Source organism: Sitophilus oryzae, unplaced genomic scaffold (genome assembly GCF_002938485.1).
Source record: "Sitophilus oryzae breed Bouriz unplaced genomic scaffold, Soryzae_2.0 scaffold_1146_pilon_pilon, whole genome shotgun sequence".
Lineage (NCBI taxonomy): Eukaryota > Metazoa > Arthropoda > Insecta > Coleoptera > Curculionidae > Sitophilus > Sitophilus oryzae.
This window is the reverse complement of record NW_022145778.1, coordinates 1,483,652-1,508,628: the sequence shown is the minus strand read 5'-3', so window position 1 is coordinate 1,508,628 and position 24,977 is coordinate 1,483,652. Positions and strand designations below refer to the sequence as shown.

The 24,977-nt window shown below is 31.2% G+C and overlaps 1 protein-coding gene across 1 annotated transcript in view; it reads left to right on the top strand.

The window, feature by feature from the left end:
- The window catches only part of LOC115887229 (semaphorin-1A), a 79,407-nt gene that overhangs the window by 43,364 nt on the left and 11,066 nt on the right, over positions 1-24,977 (top strand). Inside the window, exons 3-9 of the mRNA XM_030906595.1 lie at positions 2,887-3,082; positions 9,949-10,053; positions 10,585-10,673; positions 10,757-10,898; positions 16,702-17,050; positions 20,924-21,006; positions 21,093-21,324. Of these exons, the coding sequence (XP_030762455.1) occupies positions 2,887-3,082; positions 9,949-10,053; positions 10,585-10,673; positions 10,757-10,898; positions 16,702-17,050; positions 20,924-21,006; positions 21,093-21,324 (1,196 nt within the window). The remainder of the gene's footprint in view (positions 1-2,886; positions 3,083-9,948; positions 10,054-10,584; positions 10,674-10,756; positions 10,899-16,701; positions 17,051-20,923; positions 21,007-21,092; positions 21,325-24,977) is intronic.

Here is a 24,977-nt window from a genome sequence, read left to right as displayed (position 1 = left end):
AGTTCCTCTTGTGGTTATTTTTCCATAGTTATCCTCATCTCTGTCCTCATGTGAATTCAAAGGCAATGAACATTAAAATTATTTACCATAAACATCGCAAACTAAAAATCTAATAAACAATTTTATACCGAATATAGAAATAAATTTAGTATTCTTACCTATTATCGTCCAAATCCATGTTAATAGATAATTATTATTTTTAAAAATATTTTGGAACTGCTGATTTTAGTAATTATTAAATTAAACGAACTAAAAAGTCTTAAAAAATAAACAATTCTTAACCATAACCCCAAAAATGCAGATCTCCTGTCAACTTTCTTATTTATTTATTTAGATACTTATTTTCCTAGTGACGTCACAGGTGGTATGCGCGAACTGAACGAAATTGGAGCCGCTATCGATCATACCAGATCATACCTTGTTTTCCTTTGTACCATGGGGCGAATGTGACTGGAAGTGCATTTTCTGATTGTCAGGTTTTTCTTTCAGTCAATTTCAGTTTTTTTTTATAGAATTCACAATAATGTCATTATTAATTCAATTTCTGACACAGTGTCTTTCTAGACTTATTACCCCTAAACAAAACTATTGGTAGAATAAATAATTAATAACATAAAATGAACTCAGAAAAGCGCCACAAATCTGCAAAATTTCAAATCAAATTTAAATGTGTCAAATAAAACGTCAATGAGGGTTCATGATGTGGTTCATGATGTCGATGTAGGTTCTACTGCTTGAATACATGGCTAGCATTGGAGTATAATGCTAGCCATGTATTCAGCATGCATCAGCATTATACTACTCCCTTCTTAATTTTTGTTAAAAGAATAAAACATTTCAGTTCACACAGTTTTGCCAAATTAATTAATTGTAAATAATAATACCGTTTATTTTTACATTGGTAAAATAAAAATTTGTTCTCAAATGCATGACAAAAAATGACTTATCTGACTTATATATGGGGTGATTTACGTTTATGGAGAATTGGTGGTAGATTTTTTTTTTGAAAATTTGGATTTTTACATAAAGGCACCTGCTCCATCTTTCTAAAATACTTTTAGCATTACAGTGTTGCCGCATCATTGGAAAAGTGGTAGCATCTTTCTTATTTTAAATAGAACACCCAGTATACTATTACACTTTTGGAAAGTACTTTCATATCTCAAAATTTTTATATTATACTAACCTATACCTATCTCTAATAGTTTTTAAGATAAAAAATAAAACATGTGTAAAATTTACAAAAACATGATCGTGAATAAGCATTGGTACATCATGCAATCATCATCATTTTTAAAGTTGAAATTTGGGTTATAAGTTAACGAAAGTCGATATATTCGATCTGTCTAAATAAATCAATTGCATATTACACAAAGAGAGCAAAAATAATATTTATTTCCGTTTCTCATAGAATTACACAAATTTTTATTATTTTAAATTCAACCTTATAAATATTGTTCAAAAAATTAAAAGACTAATAAAATTTATCATGTTCCTATACCTAAACCTTCCGGTTTCTTAAGCAGAGCTATTTAAAAATGAATAATTCTATTATTATAGTTTCATTTCAAGAATGTCGTTACTATGACAATTTTAGAAATTTAGCACGTAAACTCTAATTGATACTTATAAAGTTTGAATATTTGTCATGGCCATGAGTTTCTCTAAACAAAACAATTTTAATAGAATTATCTTTTAAATGGCTTTACTGAAGAAACCAGAAGGTTTAGGAATCGTAACATGATATATCGTTGAAAAGCAATTTTATTTGAGTTTTGATTTTTAAATAATATTCATAGAGTTAAATTTAAAATAACACAGATTGACTAATTTTATAACAAACGGAAATAATTATTTTTTCTGACCTTCCTGTTTGATATCCATTCAGTTGATTTAGATAGATTAGATATGCTGACTTATAAACCAAATTTCAGCTTTCAATATGCCGAATTTATGATTTAACCAATGCTTATTCAATATAATGTTTTTGCCAATTTTACACATGTTTTATTTTTTATATCGAAAACTATCAGAGATAGGTATAGGTTAGTATAATATAAAAATTATGAGATATCAAAGTAGTTTTCAAAAATGTAATAATATACCGGGTGTTCCATTTAAACTAACAAAGGTGTTACCACTTTTAGTATGAAGCGGCAAATAATTTAACGCTGAAAATAATTTAGACAGATGCAGAAGTTGCCTTTATGCAAAAATCCAAATTTTCAAAAAAATCCTCTCACCGGTTCTCCATAAACGTCTAACGTACCATCGCCGTGAATCACCCTGTATACAGGGCGTCCCAGAAATAAGTGCAAGTATTTTAACTGGTAGTGTAGTTCAACCCCAGAAACACGCCTAGGAGGTATTTTTCGCGAAAAAATTTTTTTTTGAAAACTCGAAATTTTTTGAAAATTTTTTTTGGATTTTTTTTTTAGTTTTTAGTTAAAAAAGATAATTTCTTGATAATATGATAACATAGGTATTAGGTTAAATTTACGAGAAAGAAAATCCAGAAAAGATCCAGTGGTTCTCAAAATTTTATCGAAAAATCATTTTTTTTGGAAATTTTCAAAATAAAATAATTCCGTTATTTTGGACTTATTTGAAAAACGATAAAGACAAAATATGTTTCTTTTATCGAGATCTACCACCACTTCAAATACTTGCACTTATTTCTCGGACACCCTGTATATATAAATTACCTCGAAAACCTATAGACCGATAAAAATTATCACCCCTACATAATACTGAATTCTTGTTAAAAATAACCGTTATGAAGAATCTTAACGTATACATAATCCCGTCCATAACTAACGGTCAAGGGTCTTAAGTTTATAAAGCACCGCAGACGCAATTATGACGATACTTTTCTTTATTTTGCAGGAGAACTGCCAAAATTACATCCGTATAATGGCCAAGTCCGCCCAGGGCCGTTTGTTACTGTGCGGTACCAACGCTTTCAAGCCTATCTGCCGCGAGTATAACGTCCTCAACAAGAATTACACCGTCGAAAAGGAGAAACACGGTCAAGCGGTGTGCCCCTATGATCCGCATCATAACTCGACGGCAATTTATGTGGGTAAGTGGCCGGGAAATGTTGCTTCACGAGCTTGGAGGTTTATTAATGTTCCATATTTTTCCCCTTTAATTTAGAGGTCATATATAAATGGCAAATATTAAGTATATTTGAAGAGCATTCGGGAAAAACGATGAAAGTACATTTTTTGCTAATTTGTTTTTAATGCATAATATTTTTGATACCTAAGTAAACTTTCGACAGGGTGCACACACGGCAAAATGCTATGTTTAGCTTGACAAAAATCGAAATTACATATATTTTTTTTCGTATGTTCATCCACTCACTGTTGTTCTTATTAAATCTGTGGACCTAATTTTAAATGTTTTTTCCGATCAACTATAACGATGCAAGCGCTACCGAAAATTGATGAGTCCGCACTTTCTGGGGAGAGCGTTAGCCTTGCACAAACATGGAGCGCAAAGAGCGTCATTTACGCCCAGCACAGCCATTTGAAAATTGATTATCATTATGGACAATATAGCTACAGACATGTAGTACAATTAAATAACATCAATATAATAAATTTGAACTGTTTTGAATGTAGATAATAGTTATTTACAGTACAAGTGTGTTTATGAACATGATTACAACAACGAGTGTGAACGATTAGAACGACGAGATCGTAGACCGAATCGTTCTAATCACACGAGTGTTGTAATCATATTTAAACGCACGTGTCATGTACAACGTTTTATCTACAACCGAAAAATAAGAAACTGCTGTTTTAATTTTCGATTATTAGTCGCCCACCTGTAACACCTTTAACTATGACATTTGTTACATTTATGCTGAAAAGTCAGTTTGCCCTGTCAAGTAAACGCGAGCGCTTTTTGCCCAGAAAAATCATTTTAAAAATTACGATGAGCGATTCCGAAAGTCTTCCTTCAGATGTAGAACTTGCCGCAGTACGTGCCACGGAATCATTATTGCCGGAAAAGTTAATATATTTAGATGTTCGTAGTTGTTTTTCATTATTATAGAAACTAGTTGTGTTATAGATTCATAACACCACTAGTTGCGTTATGAATCTCATAACGTAACTGAAATACTAAAAAAATAGTGATAAACGTTATAACTAAACGGTTGTAGATAAAATATATGGGTTGTTAAGTGTACGATTACTTATTGGGGAACAGAATGGCAACACTGCCTACTACCTGTCCTTGAGAATGCCGGCAATTTTTATTTAAATTCACTATTCGCTGTGTGACTGTAGTACTGAGAGTAAAGCGTTGTTTACTTGTTTTTTCGCTAAACATGGCTGTTTATACACCTCCCGAAAGAGTTCAGTTGATTAAATGGTATTACGGTGGTAACTCAGCAACACAGTGTAGGGATCTTTTTGCAGTAGTCTTTGAGGATAGGCCCATTCCGTGTGCGAAAACGATCCTAAACATTGTTTCGAGTTTCGAACAATGTTTTTGATCCAACGACTGCAAAAAATGCCACCTTAAGCAAGAACCGCCTGTTGAGATAGTTCAGGAAAAAGAACGGCGGGACGAAATGGTTTGTGGTGCTCTGGAACTGGATAGTACACGATCCAGTAGAAGTGTTGGCAAGGAACTGGGTGTTTCTAACGTAACAGTTACAACAATTTGGAAAAAATATGACTACAAATGCTACAAATATTCTAAAACTCAGGAGTTATTTCCTGATAACCATCTGCGGAGAATGGAATTTTGTGAAACTGTAATGGAAAAGGCTAATCAGGATGATAATTTTCTGAAAAATATTCTCTTCACTGATGAGTCCTCCTTTCCATTGCAAGGAAAACACAATCCTTCTATTGTCCGCTATTGGTCTCAGAAAAATGAACACCGAAGTTTTGAATATCGCACCCAGTACCCTAAAAAACTCAATGTTTGGGAAGGTATTTTAGGTGACCATTTAATAGGCCCATTTTTTATTGATGGCACCCTGAATACTGACAAATATCTTGAGCTACTTCAGAACCAAGTTTTTCCCGCCGTTCAAAACTTTCCTGATGTTGACCTGGAAACAGTATGGTTTCAACAAGACGGTTGTCCCGCTCATAATGCGGTTAGAGTAAAAGAGTTTTTGTCGAATACTTTTCCTAACCGCCTTATTAGTGGGACTGGCGATATTAGGTGGCCGCCTAGATCTCCCGATTTGTCTCCGAGTGACTTCTTTTTGTGGGGTTATCTTAAGGAGACTATTTACAGCCACGAAGTCAGGAGGCCGACAAATTTAGAGGAGTTAAGAGCAAAAATTGTTGAGACCTCTAATGCCTTACAGCAGAAACTCTTTCGGAGGTGCAAAGCAGTTTTTATCATAGGTTAGAATTTTGTTTAGCGAAAGAAGGAAGGCTGTTTGAGCCATTTTTGTAGAAATACATATTTTTTATTTATTTATTTATTGTTATTGAATTAATTCTTGATTTTTCTGTTTTTATTTATTGGATTTTATAGTTTATTTTTTTAGAATAACGCTTTTATTTTCATAATGCATTACACGGCATAAAATTTTGGGATTATTGTGCTATGCGGGTTTTACTCTACGTATTTTTTCATAAATTTCAATAAGTGATTCAGGACTTTAAACAAAAATAATCGCCAAATGTAACAGATTTGTATTGACATCCTGAGCTACGTGATGAAGTTTTTGAGAAAATCCGCAGATGTAAAATTTGCCTGGGAAAATTATTTCAATAATTCAATGTCTCGACGTTCGCGTAATATTTTTAAAAAATGTGACGCTCCTCACCCATCCAATTCCAAATGAGTACTGCCGACTAGTCCCATCGATCGCGACGTCACTCGAGCGGCCGAGGTTGCCATATTTCAACCATAAAGCTCTTGCCGCGAGTAATAAACAATTTAACAACCTGTATATTTAAAACACACTATTATATGTTTATTTTTTTATAATTTTGTTTTCATGAGTTATAGTAATGAGTTCCACGGAGTTCCGCTTTTAATTTATCAAAATCTCTAATGTATGTTGATACAGGTATAAAAAAATCAGCTTTCTCAAATTTGCCCTTTTTTGAAATATCCCTTTATTTGCAGAGAGTCCACTGATTTCTATACCACTCCTGTAATATAAAGAAAGGATTTTTTTAGTTTTAAGAAGACAGATAATATAAATTATGAATTTCTAAGTTTATTACAAGCCTTTTTTTCATATATTATTAACAAAAATTCAAATGGCAGTGCTGGGTGTAAATGGCACTCTTTTGCGCTCCACGAAAGGTGCGAACTACATCAATTTTCGGTAAAGCTTGCACTATTCTACTTGAATGGAAAAATTTATAATATTTAAAATTAGCCCTACAAATGTAATAAGAAAAACAATATGTAGATTAACATACGAAAAAAAATTAATTTGGATTTTTCTCAAGCTAAACATAGCATTTTTCCATGTGTGGGGTGGTCCGAATTGTATTCGGGAAACTTCGGCAGCATATTGTGCAGATAAAAATTAGTAAAAAAAGTTCGTATTAATGTATGTCCAAAAATGCTTCGTTTCGGAGATACAGGGTATAGAATTTTCATTTTTATTTACTTTTTTAAATAATTTCTGAATTTACGTCGATATTTGGATAAAAATTGGTATCTGGGTGATTTTTTTTTGACATGAGAAATTTGATTTTGACGTTAATATGACTCCTACTTGTAGGGGGCGCCACATACATGTTTTTAACTGATTTGAAGAGTAATAACTTTTCGTACGTACCTGTATAAAATTACTGAGTGAAAAAATATACATTTCCGTGATTTTCTGCGTAAAAAAATGTCTCTTGGTAAAAATCGCTACGACCAACCGTTTTCAACATATTTGGAATGGAAATAGTCAATAGGTCATAAGAGGCTTTTTTTACGTAAAAAGTGAAGGAAATGTATTTTTTTTCTCACTAGTGTAATACAGGTACAGACAAAAAGTTATTACCACAGCCCGACTCTACTTAACAAGCCGTGAACAACCATTTGGCAACGCCGCAACCGGCAACAGATTCAGATCTGTTTCTAGCGAGCGCGAATGCGCGACGGGCCGTTTTACCGAGGCGCGTATTTATAAATTAATTTAAGGTTTGCACCAATTTGCCACTCAAAACTAAAAAAAATAATGCTTAAATTGCTCACTTCGATCTTGCATTTCTTTGGTTCTTCCAGCAGGAATTTTTCGGGCAACAGGGACTGTTTTTGACAAGTAATGTGGCAAATTTGGAAAGATACTAGGCACTGTATTTAACTTTAGTCTAGTTTTAGTAGGTACCTTTTGCATTGATCCATCTGGCAAGCGATAATCCTCCTCCCTAATAATGTCACTGTCTACCAAAATGCTTAGCACATATCACAGAATACTTTGAGGGTAACCATGCCTCCCTAGGAATATTCCTAAGCCATTGGGCTTTAAGGTTTTCATCCTTTGGAAAGGTCAAAACAGATATCGCTGGTTCTCCTGCATCAAGACAAGTTTTATAATTGGATTTGCACCCAGGCACACAACAAGGATTTGGCCATTGCCTGGAAACTTATATGGTGAAATTTTGATAAAATAATTTAGTACTCACTAAAAACACGGTATGTCGCTAGTGGTAGGAAAAATTATTTTTAGAGGTTACTAGTTTATTTGGTTGCCTGTGATATGCATATACAGGGTGTTTCTAATTAATCTAAAAAATAAAAAATCGTTAGAAAACGTCTTAAGGCGGACTCTTAATAAGTATATTTATTTTTTTCTCGGCAACCGTTTGATGAACAAGAAAAACTCAAAAGATCAATTTTGTTGAAAAGGATGGCCAGTCAAGAAAAAAATATATTTTCTTTAAAAAAGCAGTAGTGTACCATTTATGTTAAGCAAAATATCGATTTTTTTTAAATTTTTAACACCCTGTAGATCAGAAAGGAAGTACTTTAGACCTAATGGTTATACGGTATGATCGAAAAAAAGTCTGGAAAAGAGTCCAGTTGGCTATGAAATGAAGATCGCTGTCATTTTATATGTAAAATTATATGGAAAATGTCATCGATGTTCATTTCGAAGCCAACTGGACTCCGTTTTTTTTTTCGATCATACGGTATAAAAATTGTTTTCAAAACACATGAGGAATCACACCACAATTTTTTAGACTAATTAGAAAACACCCTGTATATTGTCAACTTGACAATGATTGTTGATAAATCAAAAAATACCTTTTCTGTGAAAAAAAAACGATTTTGGCAGGAAAAATTTTGATTTTTATTGAATTTGGGCCTGCGTCTGCAAATACCGGTATGTTTTTTAATATTCTATCTATCTAAATTTTAAATATCATATTCAGAAATAGTTTTATTATTTATTAACTGTAATAATGGTATACTTATAAGTTTTATCAAATATTGTGATTTACTTTCTACCTTGTAGTCAAAATATTCTTATGTTTTATTAAAGTTACTCTGATATACTAATATATCAGTGTAACTTTAAAACTAAATCCTTTGAAATCAAATATAAACATAAAAAATATTTACAGCAGAAAAGGCCAAGGCGCTGGGTTAAACGTAGTCTCTACTAAGAACACGGAGGGGCGGTTTGGCCAAAATTTTACTATTAAGTTTCATATATCTATCTTAATAGAAGATTATTTTCTTTTATCTATGGACTTGGCATGGTAATTGTTGATTACAACAATAACTAACTTTCAATAAATTGTTCTAAAAAGCACCACAAAATATTCATTCGCCGCCGAATTTGCCGCCATTCTTTGAAGAAAGCTCTTAACGTCGCTTATAACCCGGCGAATTTTTCACCCACGGATATTTGTTTTTACGCAATGTCTACAGAAAAAAATTGTCCCGGTAACTTACAAATCTCACACAGTAAGACTTTTCACAACTTTAGTCTTTAACTAAACAATATTTTCTTCCAAAAAAGCGGATTTATTTACAAAAACATAACAGAGCAACACGTCAATGAATGTAAATCATATGACTAAACGTGTATCGATCGATCTGAAACCAGGGTTGCCAGATTTCCTTGTTCGCGGCTTGTCAAGTAGAGTCGGGCTGTGTTATTACTCTTCAAAAGACCTAAAAATATGTAGGTGGCGCCCCCTACAAGTAGGAGTCATACTGACATCGAAATCGAATTTCTCATGTCAAAAAACACCAAAACGAGAAATTATTTGGAGAATACTGAAATAAAAATGAAATTTCTACACCCTGTGTCTCCGAAATGAAGTATTTTAAGACATAAATTTATACGAACTTTTTTACTTATTTTTATCTGCAGAATATACTGCCGAAGTTTCCCGAATACAATTCAGACCACCCTGTATATATTCTGCATAACATTTTGGCAAAGAGCTTTGCTGCCTCCTAAAGCCGTGAGAGAACTCTCGAATGCATTTAAGTTTTCAGTAAAACCATTCTGAAGCACTAAGAAAGGAATAGTTAAAACATATATTCTGTATTATACATTTAAAACATATATTATTTTATAGTATTAAGTGATGATTGATCAGCAGATTTATGCAGTGACCAACCATCACTTAATACTGAACTAAATAATATTAAAACGGATTTGCTTTAGAACGGTTACTCAGATTAAAAAAAATGAAGTAACTGTTAAAAGTAGAAAAAAAATTAAGTTGAGAATCATGTCCTGTCCTATTATGACAAAAAAATTGCATGTCTACAAAATAAATGGTTTTGATGATCTCACATTCGTATTTTATAAAAAAAAACTAGGTATAGAAGAAAAATATATTGTCCAATCCCTTTCCTATTTGAACTCCATCGACCGTTCTTGAGTTCCAAATGGCGTAAACTAACACCTAGTTTGTTTTATCTATTTTGGTTAAAAAGTAACTTTTTTGGCTTAAGTGAATTTGATTTAATCAGCCATATATGTTTTTCTTTTAGATGGGGATCTTTATACAGGAACTGTAGCTGACTTTAGTGGAATGGATCCCATTATTTATAGAGAACCGCTACAAACAGAACAATACGATTCAATGAGTTTAAATGGTAAGAACTTAAAACTTAATTAATTTATGAAACCGAATTATTTGTATTCAATATTGCCAAAAATATCTCAATGAGTAATATTTTATTAGTATAATTTTTTTATCTGATTTTAAAAACATTCAAATATTATAAATATATTTGTAGCGTTTGAAAAAAATAGCTTGTTCTATTCGGAGTAAAAATTACTTTTTGTGCCTCGACTGCCAAACGTACAGCCTCGCCACGAAAAGTGTAATTTTTACTCCTAATAAAAAAAAATAAAACAATATAGTGTATGAAAAAACGGCGCCCAGTTGGCTAGGAGATGACGATCGATGACATTTCCCATATAAATTTACATATAGAATGACAACGATCTTCATTTCATGCCATCGCTGACGCCGTTTCTTTTCGATCATACGGTACTATTTTCATGTCTTCAAAATAATGCTTTGATTTACGTGATATTATAACTGAGTCTAATAAAGGATTAAGAAAATATTTAACTTATACACAAGATATATTTATTAATGAATAAAATTATGATTTTAGCTCCAGACTTCGTTGGATCGATGACTCAAGGAGACTACGTCTACTTCTTCTTCAGAGAAACCGCAGTGGAATATATTAATTGTGGGAAAGTACGTACATAGTATACGAGTAGATATTCTTTTTCAAACAATTTTTGAGATCATTACTTAAATAAATGTATTTATTATTTTAGGCTGTATATTCTCGTGTGGCTCGCGTCTGCAAAAATGACAGAGGAGGCCCTCATCGTTTTAGAAATCGATGGACGTCCTTCCTCAAATCAAGACTAAATTGTTCAGTTACAGGAGAATTTCCATTTTACTTTAACGAAATACGTAAGTATATCAAGAGTAGTGCCATAAAAAGGCAACGTGTTTCTTTTGCCAATCGACAAGTAGACTTTCTATTAAATTGACCCTTCTGGTGTTCATATCTTCAAAAAATATTTTATTTTTGAAAGTGTACGTTTTTGGGCGTTCTTATCTGTTAAACGTATCTCATGTTATGCATATTATTAGTTAGTTTCTACCAAGCCACCAGGTGCCTCTTAATGACGGATTTATTTGTTTTATTGAAGTATCCCATCTATCTCTAGTATATAACATTAGTCTATTTAGATCACACATAATTATATCACTTCCCCGACACAAACGGTACATTTTGAGTCAGGAAATTGTAGAGAGAAACAAGCCCTATAACATGGGATACAACATTTTAATGAACAGTGCTTTCCATAAAATCAATAAAATGAAAAATATACGAAATAATATACATATACTGATTTTTTTCGAAAATCGACAACTATGAAACTATGAACCCTTCCCGGACACAAACGATACATCGTGAAACAGGAAATTGTGGAGAGAAACAAGCCCTATAACATAGGATACAACAGTTCAATGAACAGTGCTTTCCATAAAATCAATAAAATGAAAAATATACGAAATAATATACATGTACTGATTTCTTTCGAAAATCGACAACTATGAAACTATGAACCCTTCCCGGACACAAACGATACATTGTGAAACAGAAAATTGTAGAGAGAAAGAAGCCCTATAACATAGGATACAACAGTTCAATGAACAGTGCTTTCCATAAAATCAATAAAATGAAAAATATACGAAATAATATACATGTACTGATTTCTTTCGAAAATCGACAACTATGAAACTATGAACCCTTCCCGGACACAAACGATACATTGTGAAACAGGAAATTGTAGAGAGAAACAAGCCCTATAACATAGGATACAACAGTTCAATGAACAGTGCTTTCCATAGAATCAATAAAATGAAAAATATACGAAATAATATACATGTACTGATTTCTTTCGAAAATCGACAACTATGAAACTATGATCCCTTCCCCGACACAAACGGTACCTTTTGAGACAGGAAATTGTAGAGAGAAACAAGCCCTATAACATAGGATACAACATTTCAATGAACAGTGCTTTCCATAAAATCAATAAAATGAAAAATATACGAAATAATATACATGTACTGATCTCTTTCGACAATCGACAACTATGAAAATATGATCCCTTCCCCGACACAAACGGTACATTGTGAGACAGGAAATTGTAGAGAGAAACAAACCCTATAACATAGGATACAACATTTTAATGAACAGTGCTTTCCAAAAAAATGACAAAAAACTCTGTTACTGTCATGTAGGTACCTTCTCGTTGGACAAACTATACATCTAAATTTTAAAGCTTGAATAGAATTTAATTTATGTGGATTAATATGAAATCATTTTCCACTAGGGTATTTTGTTCTCTTCATACAGTTTCATAATTTAAAATTTTTTACTTAGTTATATTTTCATGTTCTATTTCGTTTTCCTCTCTTTTAAATATATAATATTATGAAGGGTTATAATTGCTATATTTCTCTCTTGATTAATGAACTGTGCTTATAAAAAAAATTAAGTATTAGATCGCTTCTGTCAATTTATACACCGTTAACATCTATTAATACAGGGTCCGACATTAGTGCGTCGGGTATCTGTAGCTTCTAGAATAAAAAACTTGGGAATTTTGTTTAAGTGCAAACCTAAAGTATATACTAGGATGTATTTCAGGAAAATATTTAAACTTCAATAGGGTGGCTCAAAAAAGTGTGAGTGGATCGGGATGATTTTTTTAAATAGAATACCCTGTATATTATTGCATTTCTGGCTTCCTTTCAGATCACTTTACATAATCCTAAAATATGAGTAGGTTAGGTTAGGTTGGGTATATACAGGGTGTTTCAAAACAAATACGAAAAACTTCAGGCGGTGATTCCTTGTTCAAAATAAAGGGGAGTTTGCTTTATAAACGTTGGGTCAAAAGTCAACCATTAGGGACATATCGCGGTACAAAGATGGCGGAAAAATAATGTTTTTATCTTGAAAACGAAAAGAGATAGATTATAGTCTGTCCAACGAGAAGATCCTTGACAGTGATAGATGTGTCTGTCATTTTAATTTCAAAGTAGTTTATTTTATTTTACAAAGAAATAAGTTGGTACAACTGGAACGCATAGCAGGAAATTAATATATTTAAACTGACTTTCGATATTTGACTGACAAGTGATTACTTCAATATATTGTGAAAAAAAACTGTATAAAACTGAAAAAATGTAATCGAGTTATTTTATTTAATGAAAAATGGTATGTGTTAATACAAAACAAACAGGAACAAGATACCACATACCAAAAAAATATAAAAAAAACTGTTTCTTACTTTCAAGCTTTATGAAACTTCCCGCATTTATGATTATATTATTTATCAATATAACTTATGTACAAATACAAATTTGTAATATTCCACAGGAATAAATAAAACAACATAAATAAAACAAACTATTTTATTAATAATAACACTTACCAAATGTTATACCTTAAAGGTTGATTAATTAACTTTAATTTAAATTTTTTTAAATCAGTACCTTTTGACATTTTTTGCTGCAGTACTAAAATCCATTATTTACCTATCATGTGATGTCGATATTTTACAGCTACTCCAGTTTTTAGTATGGTCCTTCTACCATATTCGAAATGCACTTATCTACGACGAGATGGTATACGAACTTTATTGATGGTAACTTTATTGGTGTATAAGACTTTCTGTCTGGGCAGCGAGTATTAACCATAAACTGTGCTCTGGGTGTACAGTTAATTTTCACTCGATTTTTCCTCTACTTGACTTCAAAAGACACAAAACACACGTAATAACACGAATCAAAATGCATCATCTTCCAAAACGCAGGGTATTTAACAAAAGTTGACACAAAATTATAACCTATAATTTGACAAGACTTTGACAAGTGTCAAAAATCTAAAAAATCTAAAGGCGAGTTCATACGCATCGGCGTCCGTTTGTCGTTCATCGTTCCGTCAAACCAATAAAATTGAAATACGATCTGCCATTTTTGAAATAAACCAATAAAACTGGTTAAAAACAACAATAGACGACGTATGACGGATTTATATTTAAACCCATCCATAGTTAACTTAAAAATTATTAGAAACTTTTTTTAGTAAAATAAATAGATTGGTATGGGATGTCATCTGCTTTTCTTCTGTCATCGTCTGTCGAAATCTTACCTGAGAAAAAAAACAGAGTATAATGAAATTTTATGGAAGCATTACTGTTATGAAAACACCCTTTCTGGTAATTTTTTCACTTTTTTAAAATGAGTGGAAGGGGTTGAAATAAACTACCCCTATCATTCTTGTTAACGAAATTTAAAGAAAAATCTTATCAAACACATGCAAAAAAATTAATTTGGATAGTTTAGTTTGTTTAGAAACTTTTTTATCTCTTGTGTTTCTTTGATAAAACTCACCGATTTGAAATTAAAAAATAAAATGTAAATCTTTACATGTCAGGACAAAACACATTTTTAGATTAAGAATCTTAGAAAGAAAATAACGATAATAATAATCATCTAGATAATAACGTATCGCGGTAGAGTAATGTCAAATAAAATAATATTAGAAACATCCTAAAAAGTAACAGCGGCCGACTAGATTTTTTCCTAAAAAAATTACAGCAACCCACTAGATTCTTTATCAGAAAATGTTTTTTGTCCTGACATGTAATGCTTTACATTTTATTTTTTAATTTCAAATCGGTGAGTTTTTTCAAAAAAATACAAGAGATAAAAAAGTTTCTAAACAAACTAAACTATCCAAATTAATTTTTTTGCACGTGTTTGATAAGATTTTTCTTTAAATTTCGTTAACAAGAATGATAGGGGTAGTGAAATAAACTACCCCTTCCACTTATTTTAAAAAAGTGAAAAAATTACCAGAACGGGTGTTTTCATAACAGTAATGCTTCCATACAATTTCATTAGTCTATCTCTTTTCGTTTTCAAGATAAAAAATAAAAACATTATTTTTCCGCCATCTTTGTACCGCGATATCTCCCTAATGGTTGACTTTTGACCCAACGTTTATGAAGCAAACTACCCTTTATTTTGAACAAGGAATCACCCCCTGAAGTTTTCCGCATTTGTTTTGAAACACCCTGTATATTTCGATAGTTTCAGAGATATTAGTAAATAAATAAAAAAATATATATATTTTCAACCTTTATTAAAACAAAATATTACAAATACAAGAACTGTCTTGAAATCAGAACTATATTAGGTATTTATGGTCTATACTTAACTTTGCTATAAATATTGTAATCTTAAATCATACAGAATATTCAAAATTCTACGCCAAACTTCCTAAAATATAAAATAATTTTTCTTTGTTTTTTTTTAATGGAGACAAGAAGGCTAGAACCCTGATATTTTCTTTGTTATATGGAGAATTAAAAAATGAACATTTTCTGTATTTAAAGTATTTCAAAATTTTTAATGGTTTCGCAGATACACGCAGTATTATTTTACAACAGTAAAATACGAGAGAAAAATCATTGCATGGCTTTGATGAAAATTTACTATGGAAAATGCCATATGAAATATAAAACCGCGAATATTTGCATAACCGTTAACAGCTTTGAAATACTCTAAATACAAAAAATCTCATCTCATTTTTCTCATTTTTAATCTCATTTTTAATCTTATTTTTTAATTCTCCGTCTATTAAAAAAACAATATGTAAATTGTCAAATGGCATTAAATTGGCGTCAAATTTTGAACATCCTGTATGGCATACGATTACCATATTTATAGCAAAGTAAGTACAAACCATCCAAAGTAAGTATCTAATATAGTTTTGGTTTCAGGGCAGTTCTTGTATTTTTAATAATTTTCTTAAGAAAGACTAAAAATATATATTTTTTATTTATTTATTAATGTCTCTGAAACTATCGAAATATATTTACTCATATCTTAGAATTATGTAAAGTGATCTGAAAAGAAGCCAAAAGTTCAATAATATACAGGGTGTTTCATTTAAAAAAAATCATCCCGATCCACTCATACCTGTTTGAGCCAGCCTATAGAAGTTAAAGTATTTTCTTGGAATACATCCCAGAACATACTTTAAATTTGCACCTAAACAAAATTCTTAAGTTTTTTTAATCTAGCTACAGATGCCCAACGCATTATTGCCGGACCCAGTATATTTTAAGAAAAAAAAGGAGGAAAGACTATTAATTCATTTTGATATTTGTCATAATTTATTCGTATATGAGAGGTGTTTATCTAATCTACGGCGTCTTTTTATATTGGATTTCTGTGTATATTAAGAGTAGTGAATAGAAATACTAATGTTCCTTTTGCCAATAGATAATACACTTTCTATTAACAGCGCTTTCAGATGGAGCGGACCGTCCGCGACTTCGAGCAAGTACCATGAGTTTATATGAACAATTTCACATGGGTCGCGTATGCTCGGTTCGACGGAGTTCGTCTAACGGCTATCTTGAAAAAACAGACGGACGCCGGGCGGTCCCTCGCGGACACTCCGCTCCATCTGAAAAAGCTGTAAATTAATCAGATCTTCTCTGATTTCACCAATCAGACTCAGTTACAACTGAGGCCATTTGGTTTCTCTCTTGATTCGAGTTCCACCAAACAAATTTCTTAAAAAATCAGCCCACTAGAACATAATATATTGAACTTTAAAATATATGAAAATTTTATGTGTCCCTTTTTCAATGTAGTAATATATAACTTATTCTTTTAGAATCCGCCACCCAACTGATCGATGGCAAATACGGTGACGTATCGGCGCAACTGATATACGGAACGTTCACCACTCCGCCGAACAGTATATCCGGCAGCGCCGTTTGCGCCTTCAGCCTGCAGGAAATTACGGATACGTTCGAGGGCAATTTTAAAGAACAAGCCGCCATAAACTCCAACTGGCTGCCGGTGCTCAGCACTAAGGTGCCCGACCCACGCCCGGGGCAATGTCACAACGATAGCAGAACTTTGCCCGACTTGACGCTGAATTTTATCAAGACGCATTCGCTTATGGACCAGAGCGTGCCCAACTTCTTCGGTCAACCCATCGTTATAAGGACGAGTTTTCAGTAAGTGTTGTAATCAGAGAGCGTTCATATTTGTAGCGACTGGTAACGTTCAGTAACATTCGCGAACGAAGTTGCACGAATGTACATTGTACATTATGTCTTTGTTTTTTTCATATAGACAAAACGTTCTCATTGATAACGAGGGAATGTTCACGAACTTTCAGGATGAAGAACAAACACCCTGTAGATTACTTTTCAGAATTAATTCTTGTGTTGAGATTAAAGGTAAACAAATAAACTTTACTGGAAAATGTTATTACTTCCTTAAATTTAGACAGGGGTATCAAAAATTGCTGATCTATTTTAAGGATTTATTTTATATAAAAACTTCGTTATTTCAAATGCAACACTCTGTATTTTTTAAAATAATCCGAAGCAGATTCAAATGCTCTTTCAAACTATATTGGGGTTTCCTATACCTATCTAGCTCAAATTTTGAATAAAAAGCGATTTTTAAATAAAATTGCAATCAAGATGGCTGCTGTCGCCATGGCAATTTTCTAGTGACAGTTAGTAACTATTTTCAAAGTCGACATTAGTTTATGGACATTATTATTTATAATTTATAACAGTTTACTTAGATTTGCCTACAATAGTTTAATAAATAAGTATGCATTATTTTATCAAAAAAATAAAGCAATATCTGCTGGCGGAACGAATGGAAATGTTTCTAGTGATTTTATCTTGTTAGGAAAATTGCTTCTTGGCCTTAAGATAATATGGATATCTCAATGGATTTTTGGATAGCTCAAAGGTATCCAAAAATAGGAATCTTCCTGATAAGCGTTCCTTTGAAAAACTACTTACCCTATTTTGCAGAGCTGGTAATGTGGTTTATAAAAAACCTGTTGCAGAAACCTGTCGTTGGAACTGAAGAAAATGAATTTGCCGTAATTGTCTCTTTTATAGAAAATCCATATATAGTCTGTGAAACGAATAACTTTGAATTTGACAGTTCCCGCGGGCTTTTCTAGTGTTAATTTTATTAGGTTAGCAACTTGCAGCCATGCTGACGCAATGCCGTCTCTAGCAGAACAGCCTCGGAGCGAGATTTATGACGTCACGCTAGTTAGATACTACAGATTAATAAATATGTTATACATGGAAAACATAATTATTCCTCGTATTTTTGGTTTCTATTTTAAAAATGATATACATAGTTTACATGAAATATGCATAATATACAGTTAATAAATACAATATATACCGGGTGCGTCTGAAAAGTGGCTCACCCCTGTAACTTTTTTATTTTTTCAGATAAAACAACGATATTTGGTATGTTAGTATATAACATAAATTGGAATTGATTGACGTATCCAATTATTGTTATCGGTCACTTTCGGCTTCACCGGAAATAACTACAACTTTTGATTTTTAAATGGCACCCTCGGTATTTTTTTACTTTATTCGATAGAAAATGACTCTCTGAATCGAATGACATATCATATGTCAACTTTTGACATTTTGGCATATGGTTTATTTAAAATTGTAACATGCGGTTCATAACGACAATTTGACTCAAAATACCAAGTGTGTGGTATCAAATTATTCGTAAAAAAAATGCTTTTTCCAAATATGCTAATGAGCCACCCTCGTTCCATTTGAAGAAATTGAGATATGGCTAAAAATACGATTTGGGCATCTTTTAACCTGCCAGGACAAGACACTAAAAACATTAGACGATCAAATTTATTTTTCCAAGGCTTCTTGATTAAAAATTAGTGTTTTTAGCACAGCCATAGCACTCTAGATTGAAATTAAAAATAGAATTTGGTTTTGAGTGACTATGTCAAAAATTGACATATGATATGTCATTCGATTCAAAGTGTCATTTTCTATCGAATAAAGTAAAAAAATACCGAGGGTGCTACTTAAAAATCGAAAGTTGTAGTCATTTCCGGTGAAACCGGAAGTGACCGAAAACAATTGAATACGTCAATCAATCCCAATTTATGTCATATACTAACATACCAAATTTCGTTGTTTTATCTGAAAAAATAAAAAAGTTATAGGGGCGAGCCACTTTTGAGACGCACGCGGTATATACCTATTTATAGTAATAAATAACTTTGGCAAATAAACTATGAACCACACAAATGCAGCCAAATGTTTTACAATATACAAATAATTAATAGGTACATAAGATAATGGGTAAAATGTAAAATATATTTTAAATTTTGGGGTTTGAAAATCGATCTAATTTAACAGAAAACATTCAATATCTACTAATAGTGATGTATTATTATTTGCATTCATAAAATTTATATATATATACCAAAAAAATATATATATATATATATATATATATATATATATATATATATATATATATATATATATATATATATATATATATATATATCAATGTTCAAAAAGTATATTTGCAAATAATACAATATCATAGAAAAAAAGGTGCCAGCGATGGCTATGAAATAAAGATCGCTGTCATTTTATATGTAAAATTATTCTAAAATTTTTGATTTTCTTGGGATTTAGGTTGGGGAAAAACGCTGATTATTATTATAAAAACGCTGTTTTTATTTGGTTTTTTATTATTTTTTTTGGTTTAAAAAAAACGTTTTAGTATAACCAAAAATGCAGGGAATAATTATGTTTTCCATGTATTCTACAACATATTTATTAATCCGTAGTATCTAACTAGGGTGACGTTATAAATCTGGCTCCGAGGCTGTTCTATTAGAGACGACATTGGTCTGATAATTAGAAATGTCAAAAGCTGATGACATTTTACTTTTGACAATTATGACATTTAGTGTTGATTTTTGCAAGAAGAGTATAAGAACAGTAAGAACTGCCACTTGTTTTATTATTTTCCTTTTCTATTTCACGAAAGTAAAAAGAGTTACCTATCTGATTCTGATCAAGGCACTCATGTTAAAAGCATCATCAGTAACTTCATTTGTGCAATAATGTTATCTTTCATGTAACTACTTGCCCTATTTTGCAGAGCTGGTAATGTGGTTTATAAAAACCTGTTGCAGAAACCTGTCGTTGGAAGTGAAGAAAATGAATTTGCCGTAATTGTCTCTTTTATACAAAATGCATATATATACAAGTCATCGTAAAATAGATCAAAGAACTACTTCTTCGTTTTTCTTGATAGAATAATAAATACATCTTTAATAAATATTATTTATTAAACTATTGTAGGTAAATTAAGTAAAAATAAACTGGTATAAATTTAAATAAATCCATAAAGTAATTTCGATTTTGAAAATAGCTACTAACTGTCAAAAAAAAATCTGCCATGATGACACTAGCTTTCTTGGTTGCCATTTTATTGAAAAATTGCTCTTTATGTAAAGAGTTTTTATGTAAAATAAATCCTTAAATTAACTCAGCAATTTTTGTTACCCCTGTATAAATTTAAGGAAGTAATAACACTTTCCAGTAAAGTTTATTTCTTTACCTTTAAACTCAACACAAGAATTTATTCTGAAAAGTAATGTACAGGGTGTTAATAATCTATTCTATAATAGCATGCAAATTTAATTATCTTTAAATATCTCAAAAACCAAAGATTTTAAACATATTTAACCCTTATAATATATGCCTTTTTTGGGCCCATGCATCCAAAAATTAAATAAAATACCGGGTGTTCCATAAGAAAAAATATAAAATTATCATAAAATATTTTGTTTCTACATCTTTCCGTTTTCGTATAATCAACCGAGGCGAATGAGGTGCGCCACCCTGTATACATATTTTTATAAAATGTTTGAGTAATACTTTTAATGAAATTCTCTCTTCAATAAATTTTAATACAGCTATATAATAAAATTATTTTAATAAATGTTTTGCAATACAATTTTTTACCTTTTTAAATTTACTTATTGATAAATTTATTTTTAGTTATCGCTTCACTCAAATAGCAGTAGATCCACAAGTTAAGGTTCCTGGAGGAAAAACCTACGATGTGTTATTTATTGGAACAGGTTAGTTATTTGAATTATTTTTCTTTTTACAAAAAAAACATTTTACTTTCCTAACTTATACTAAATATACAATTGTTGTATTTCAGATAATGGTAAAATCATTAAAGCAGTTAATGGCCTCTCTGCGGAAACAAGACACGGAGTTCGGCCAGTGGTTGTGGAAGAGATTCAAGTATTTCCAGTTCACGTGTCCGTACGTGGAATTAAAATAATGAAAGGCGCGGGAAAGGAAGAGGGCAGATTAATTGTAGTCGCTGACTCGGAAGTTCAGTCCTTAAGGTTGCATAGATGCGACAGTAATAAAATTTCAAGTTGTAGGTAGGTTTCCACGTATATAGTTTATGCTATTTGTACAGAATAGTTTGTATATTGTAATCGCAAAACATTTTCCGATGCAAGACATAAATCGTATCGACATTAGCATTAAAGTCTATAAACCTGACTAAATGAAATGTTGACAAAAATGTTTAAATTTGTTGTATCATTTAAGATACCGAGCAGCTCTTCATTTTACTTTATAGAGCGAAAAATAATTGTAACAGATATTTTATTTAGATTAAAGCTGCTAAAATTAGTTTAAACCGAATTTTATTATCGCTATGTTGATCACATTGCGCCGTTTGCAATGTTGTCCTTTATTATTTGAAAATGATCCTAGTGTCAGTCATTATTTTGTATAATATCGTGTTGTTGTTGAATCTTTGTGAGCAATTCTCGTTTTTTGCCTATTTTCGTACTTTTTTTTCAAAAATTCACTTTTAAGCACAAACAGGTCTTTTAAGAACTAAATTTTCGAGTTTTTGTATTGCATTTCTTAAAATTGTGTGTTGAAAATATGCCGAAGCAAAGAGCTTGTAGCTTCCCAGATAAACAATTTGAACGAGAACGTGACAATAAAGGTCCTTGTGATAAGCACATTATACCACGTTCAAAGTTAGCTTTATTAAATTCTGTGATAATTAGTTTGTGCATTAATAGCATCCTCTTACTTGTTATTACCACTTATGGCGTTGTAAGATGTCATCAATAAATAAATAACCCATAATAACGGTTAGAATAATCTTCACAATGGACTAATTTTTGCCAATATGTAATAAGTAAAACAAGGTATAAAACAAATAAATCAATTAATTACTAAAATATTAATTAACTTAAAAATAACACGTAAAACTCTTTTAAACAGGGATATAATAAATATTATTGTTTGTCAATTTTAAATTAAGATTCATCTCATAAATCCATCACAATCTGGCCGCGCTATCGCCATCGCTCGTCCCTCAAAATTGATCACGTGCATCGGAAATTGTTTTGTGATTACCTTTGTGATTACCATATATTATTCACTCCCTGGTAAAAAAATCTGCTACTACAAAAATTTTGTCAAATTTTGTGTTTTATAACGGAATCTACAAAGAAATAATATAAAATAAACACTGAAAAAAACTTCCAAAAAAGATGTTTTAAAATATAGGTATTTCATCCCTATTTAATATACAGGGTCCGGCAATAGGGCGTCGGGTATCTGTAGCTCCTAGAATAAAAAACTTGAGAATTTTGTTCAAGTGCAAACCTAAAGTATATACTGGGATATATTTCAGGAAAATATTTTACGACACTATTGCCGAACCCTGTATTTATTCCAATAATCGACTCTTGATAAACTTGCCACCATCAGCATTCTTTTTTTAAATACGACCCTGGATTTGTATTACAGATATTTAGTATCCTAAAATAACGTCAATATTTGGATGTAAATTGGTGTCTAGGAGTTCTTTGACATGAGAAATTTGATTTTGATGTCAATATGATTCCTCTTTGTAGGGGGCGCCACCTACATGTATTTTAACTATTTTGAAGAGTAATAACTTTTCGTCTGTATACCTGTATAAAACCACTAAGTGAAGAAATATACATTTCCGTGATTTTCTCCCTAAAAAAAGTATTTTGGTAAAAATCGCTACGAGCCTTGTATATGATTTTTTAAAGTAGCTCAATCTAAGACGTTTGTGGATGTAAAGCACTAGATGGCGGGGTATATTTCACAGTCTTTTACTAGAGAAAAAAAAAATTTTTTTGTTACTCTGAATTTTGAAGCGGCCAATAAAAACAGAGAAAATAAAAATCGATAATTTTCGGACTGTGCCAATTGGTTACTAATCGACCAGATACTTTTTGTCTATTAGATATGCTATAAAAGCTGGTAATTATACAATTCAACCATAGTAAATACCCGACAAATTCCGCAAGGCCGACGAGGTCGATGTTTTTCACTGATAAGAAAAAAAAATGTTTGTTTAGATAATTTTCGAGATATTTTTTCTTTCTGAATGCACATTTTAAAGTATTTTATATTCTTTGTCCGCTTGATCTATTATACTGGTCGCACGTATCGAAGTTTTATTTCTTGTAGTTTTAAAATATTTTCTTGTTTCTTTGTAGTTGTAATGTAAAATTAGATTAATTTATTAAGTTTGATTATAATGTTTAGTGTAGACTACCAGAAGAAATTTAGTAGTGTTTTTATATTTTATTTTGAAGTTAAGTAGTAGGTGAAGGGGTAATTTGGTTAATTTTTCTTTATGTTTGATTAATTAATAAGTTTGATAATTTGTTTAGTGTAGAATACAAGAAGTAGTTTGTGTAGTGTTCTTGTAAGAGATTATATTCATTTATTTTGTAGTTGAGTAGAAGGTGAAGGTATTTGGGTATTTTTTTCTTTTTGTTTTTCTTCTAATAATTATTGTAGTAGTTCTTTTAAATATTGTGATAGATACATTATAATCTTCCTTCTACTTTTCTGGTAGTTGAATATACGAAAAAAATCTGATCAAATTTATTTTAAATGAAATTAATCTAGTCTTATTAATTAATCAAATTAAACTAGTCAAATAATATTAATTGCAATCAATTATTAAAAAATATTAATTATTTTGGAAAATAACTTTTGAAATGGAGTATTATTGATAAAATTTAGCCAATTTTTTTTACCCAGTAGCGTATTTCAATATGATCTTATCATTTATCACTGTATAATAACTTTGTTGTGGCAGAAAAATATACCAGTTAGTTTCAAAATATTATTTTTTTTTCAAACGTCACAAAAGTATTAATTTTTGCGACGTGATTGACAATATAAAAAAGTCATTTTAACGCCTAGGCATAAAAGTAAAGCACTTTACGCCTAAGCATAAAAGTATGAAAATATATTATTAAAATGACATAAGTCTCAAATTCAACGAGCCGTAACCATAGTTTCTCGATATATAATTACTCATGGTACAAAGAAAACTTGAAAACAAGGTATGGTCGATAGCGTCTCCAATTTCGTTCAGTTTGCGCATATCGCCTGTGACGTCATATGCCATACAACAAAATATCCGTATTGTTCAATTGCCACTAATAAAAAAAGACCTAAAATAGGGAAGAATTAAATAACCCCTAAAGTTATGTAAAATCATCGAGCTGGACATTTGAAAAGTTATGACACATTATACACATTTATTATGTGTCATCTGTTTGAAAATTTGAAATTGGCGCGTGGAGCTTGCCGACCAATATTGCCGTTTATCACCTGTGACGTGGTGACCAACCTGCGCAATATCATACCTTGTTTTTTTGTATCATGATAATTACTTACAAGGTATGAGTTTTAAATATTTTTATATTATTTGGAACGTTTGAAATTGTTTAAAACATTATTTGTGGCGTTTGAAAAAAATAGCATGTTCTATTCGGAGTAAAAATGACTTTTGTGCTTCGGCTGTATGTCAAACCTACAGTCTCGCCACGAAAAGTGTCATTTTTACTCCTAATAAAACAATATACTAGAAATTTTTATGTTTTAACGGGCTTTGTGAGTTAAAACATAATGATATTTTCAGTTTTTATAATTCTTGATCGAAAATAAACGGAGTCAGCGATGGCTATGAAATTAAGGTCGCTGTCATTTTATATGTAAATTTATGTGGGAA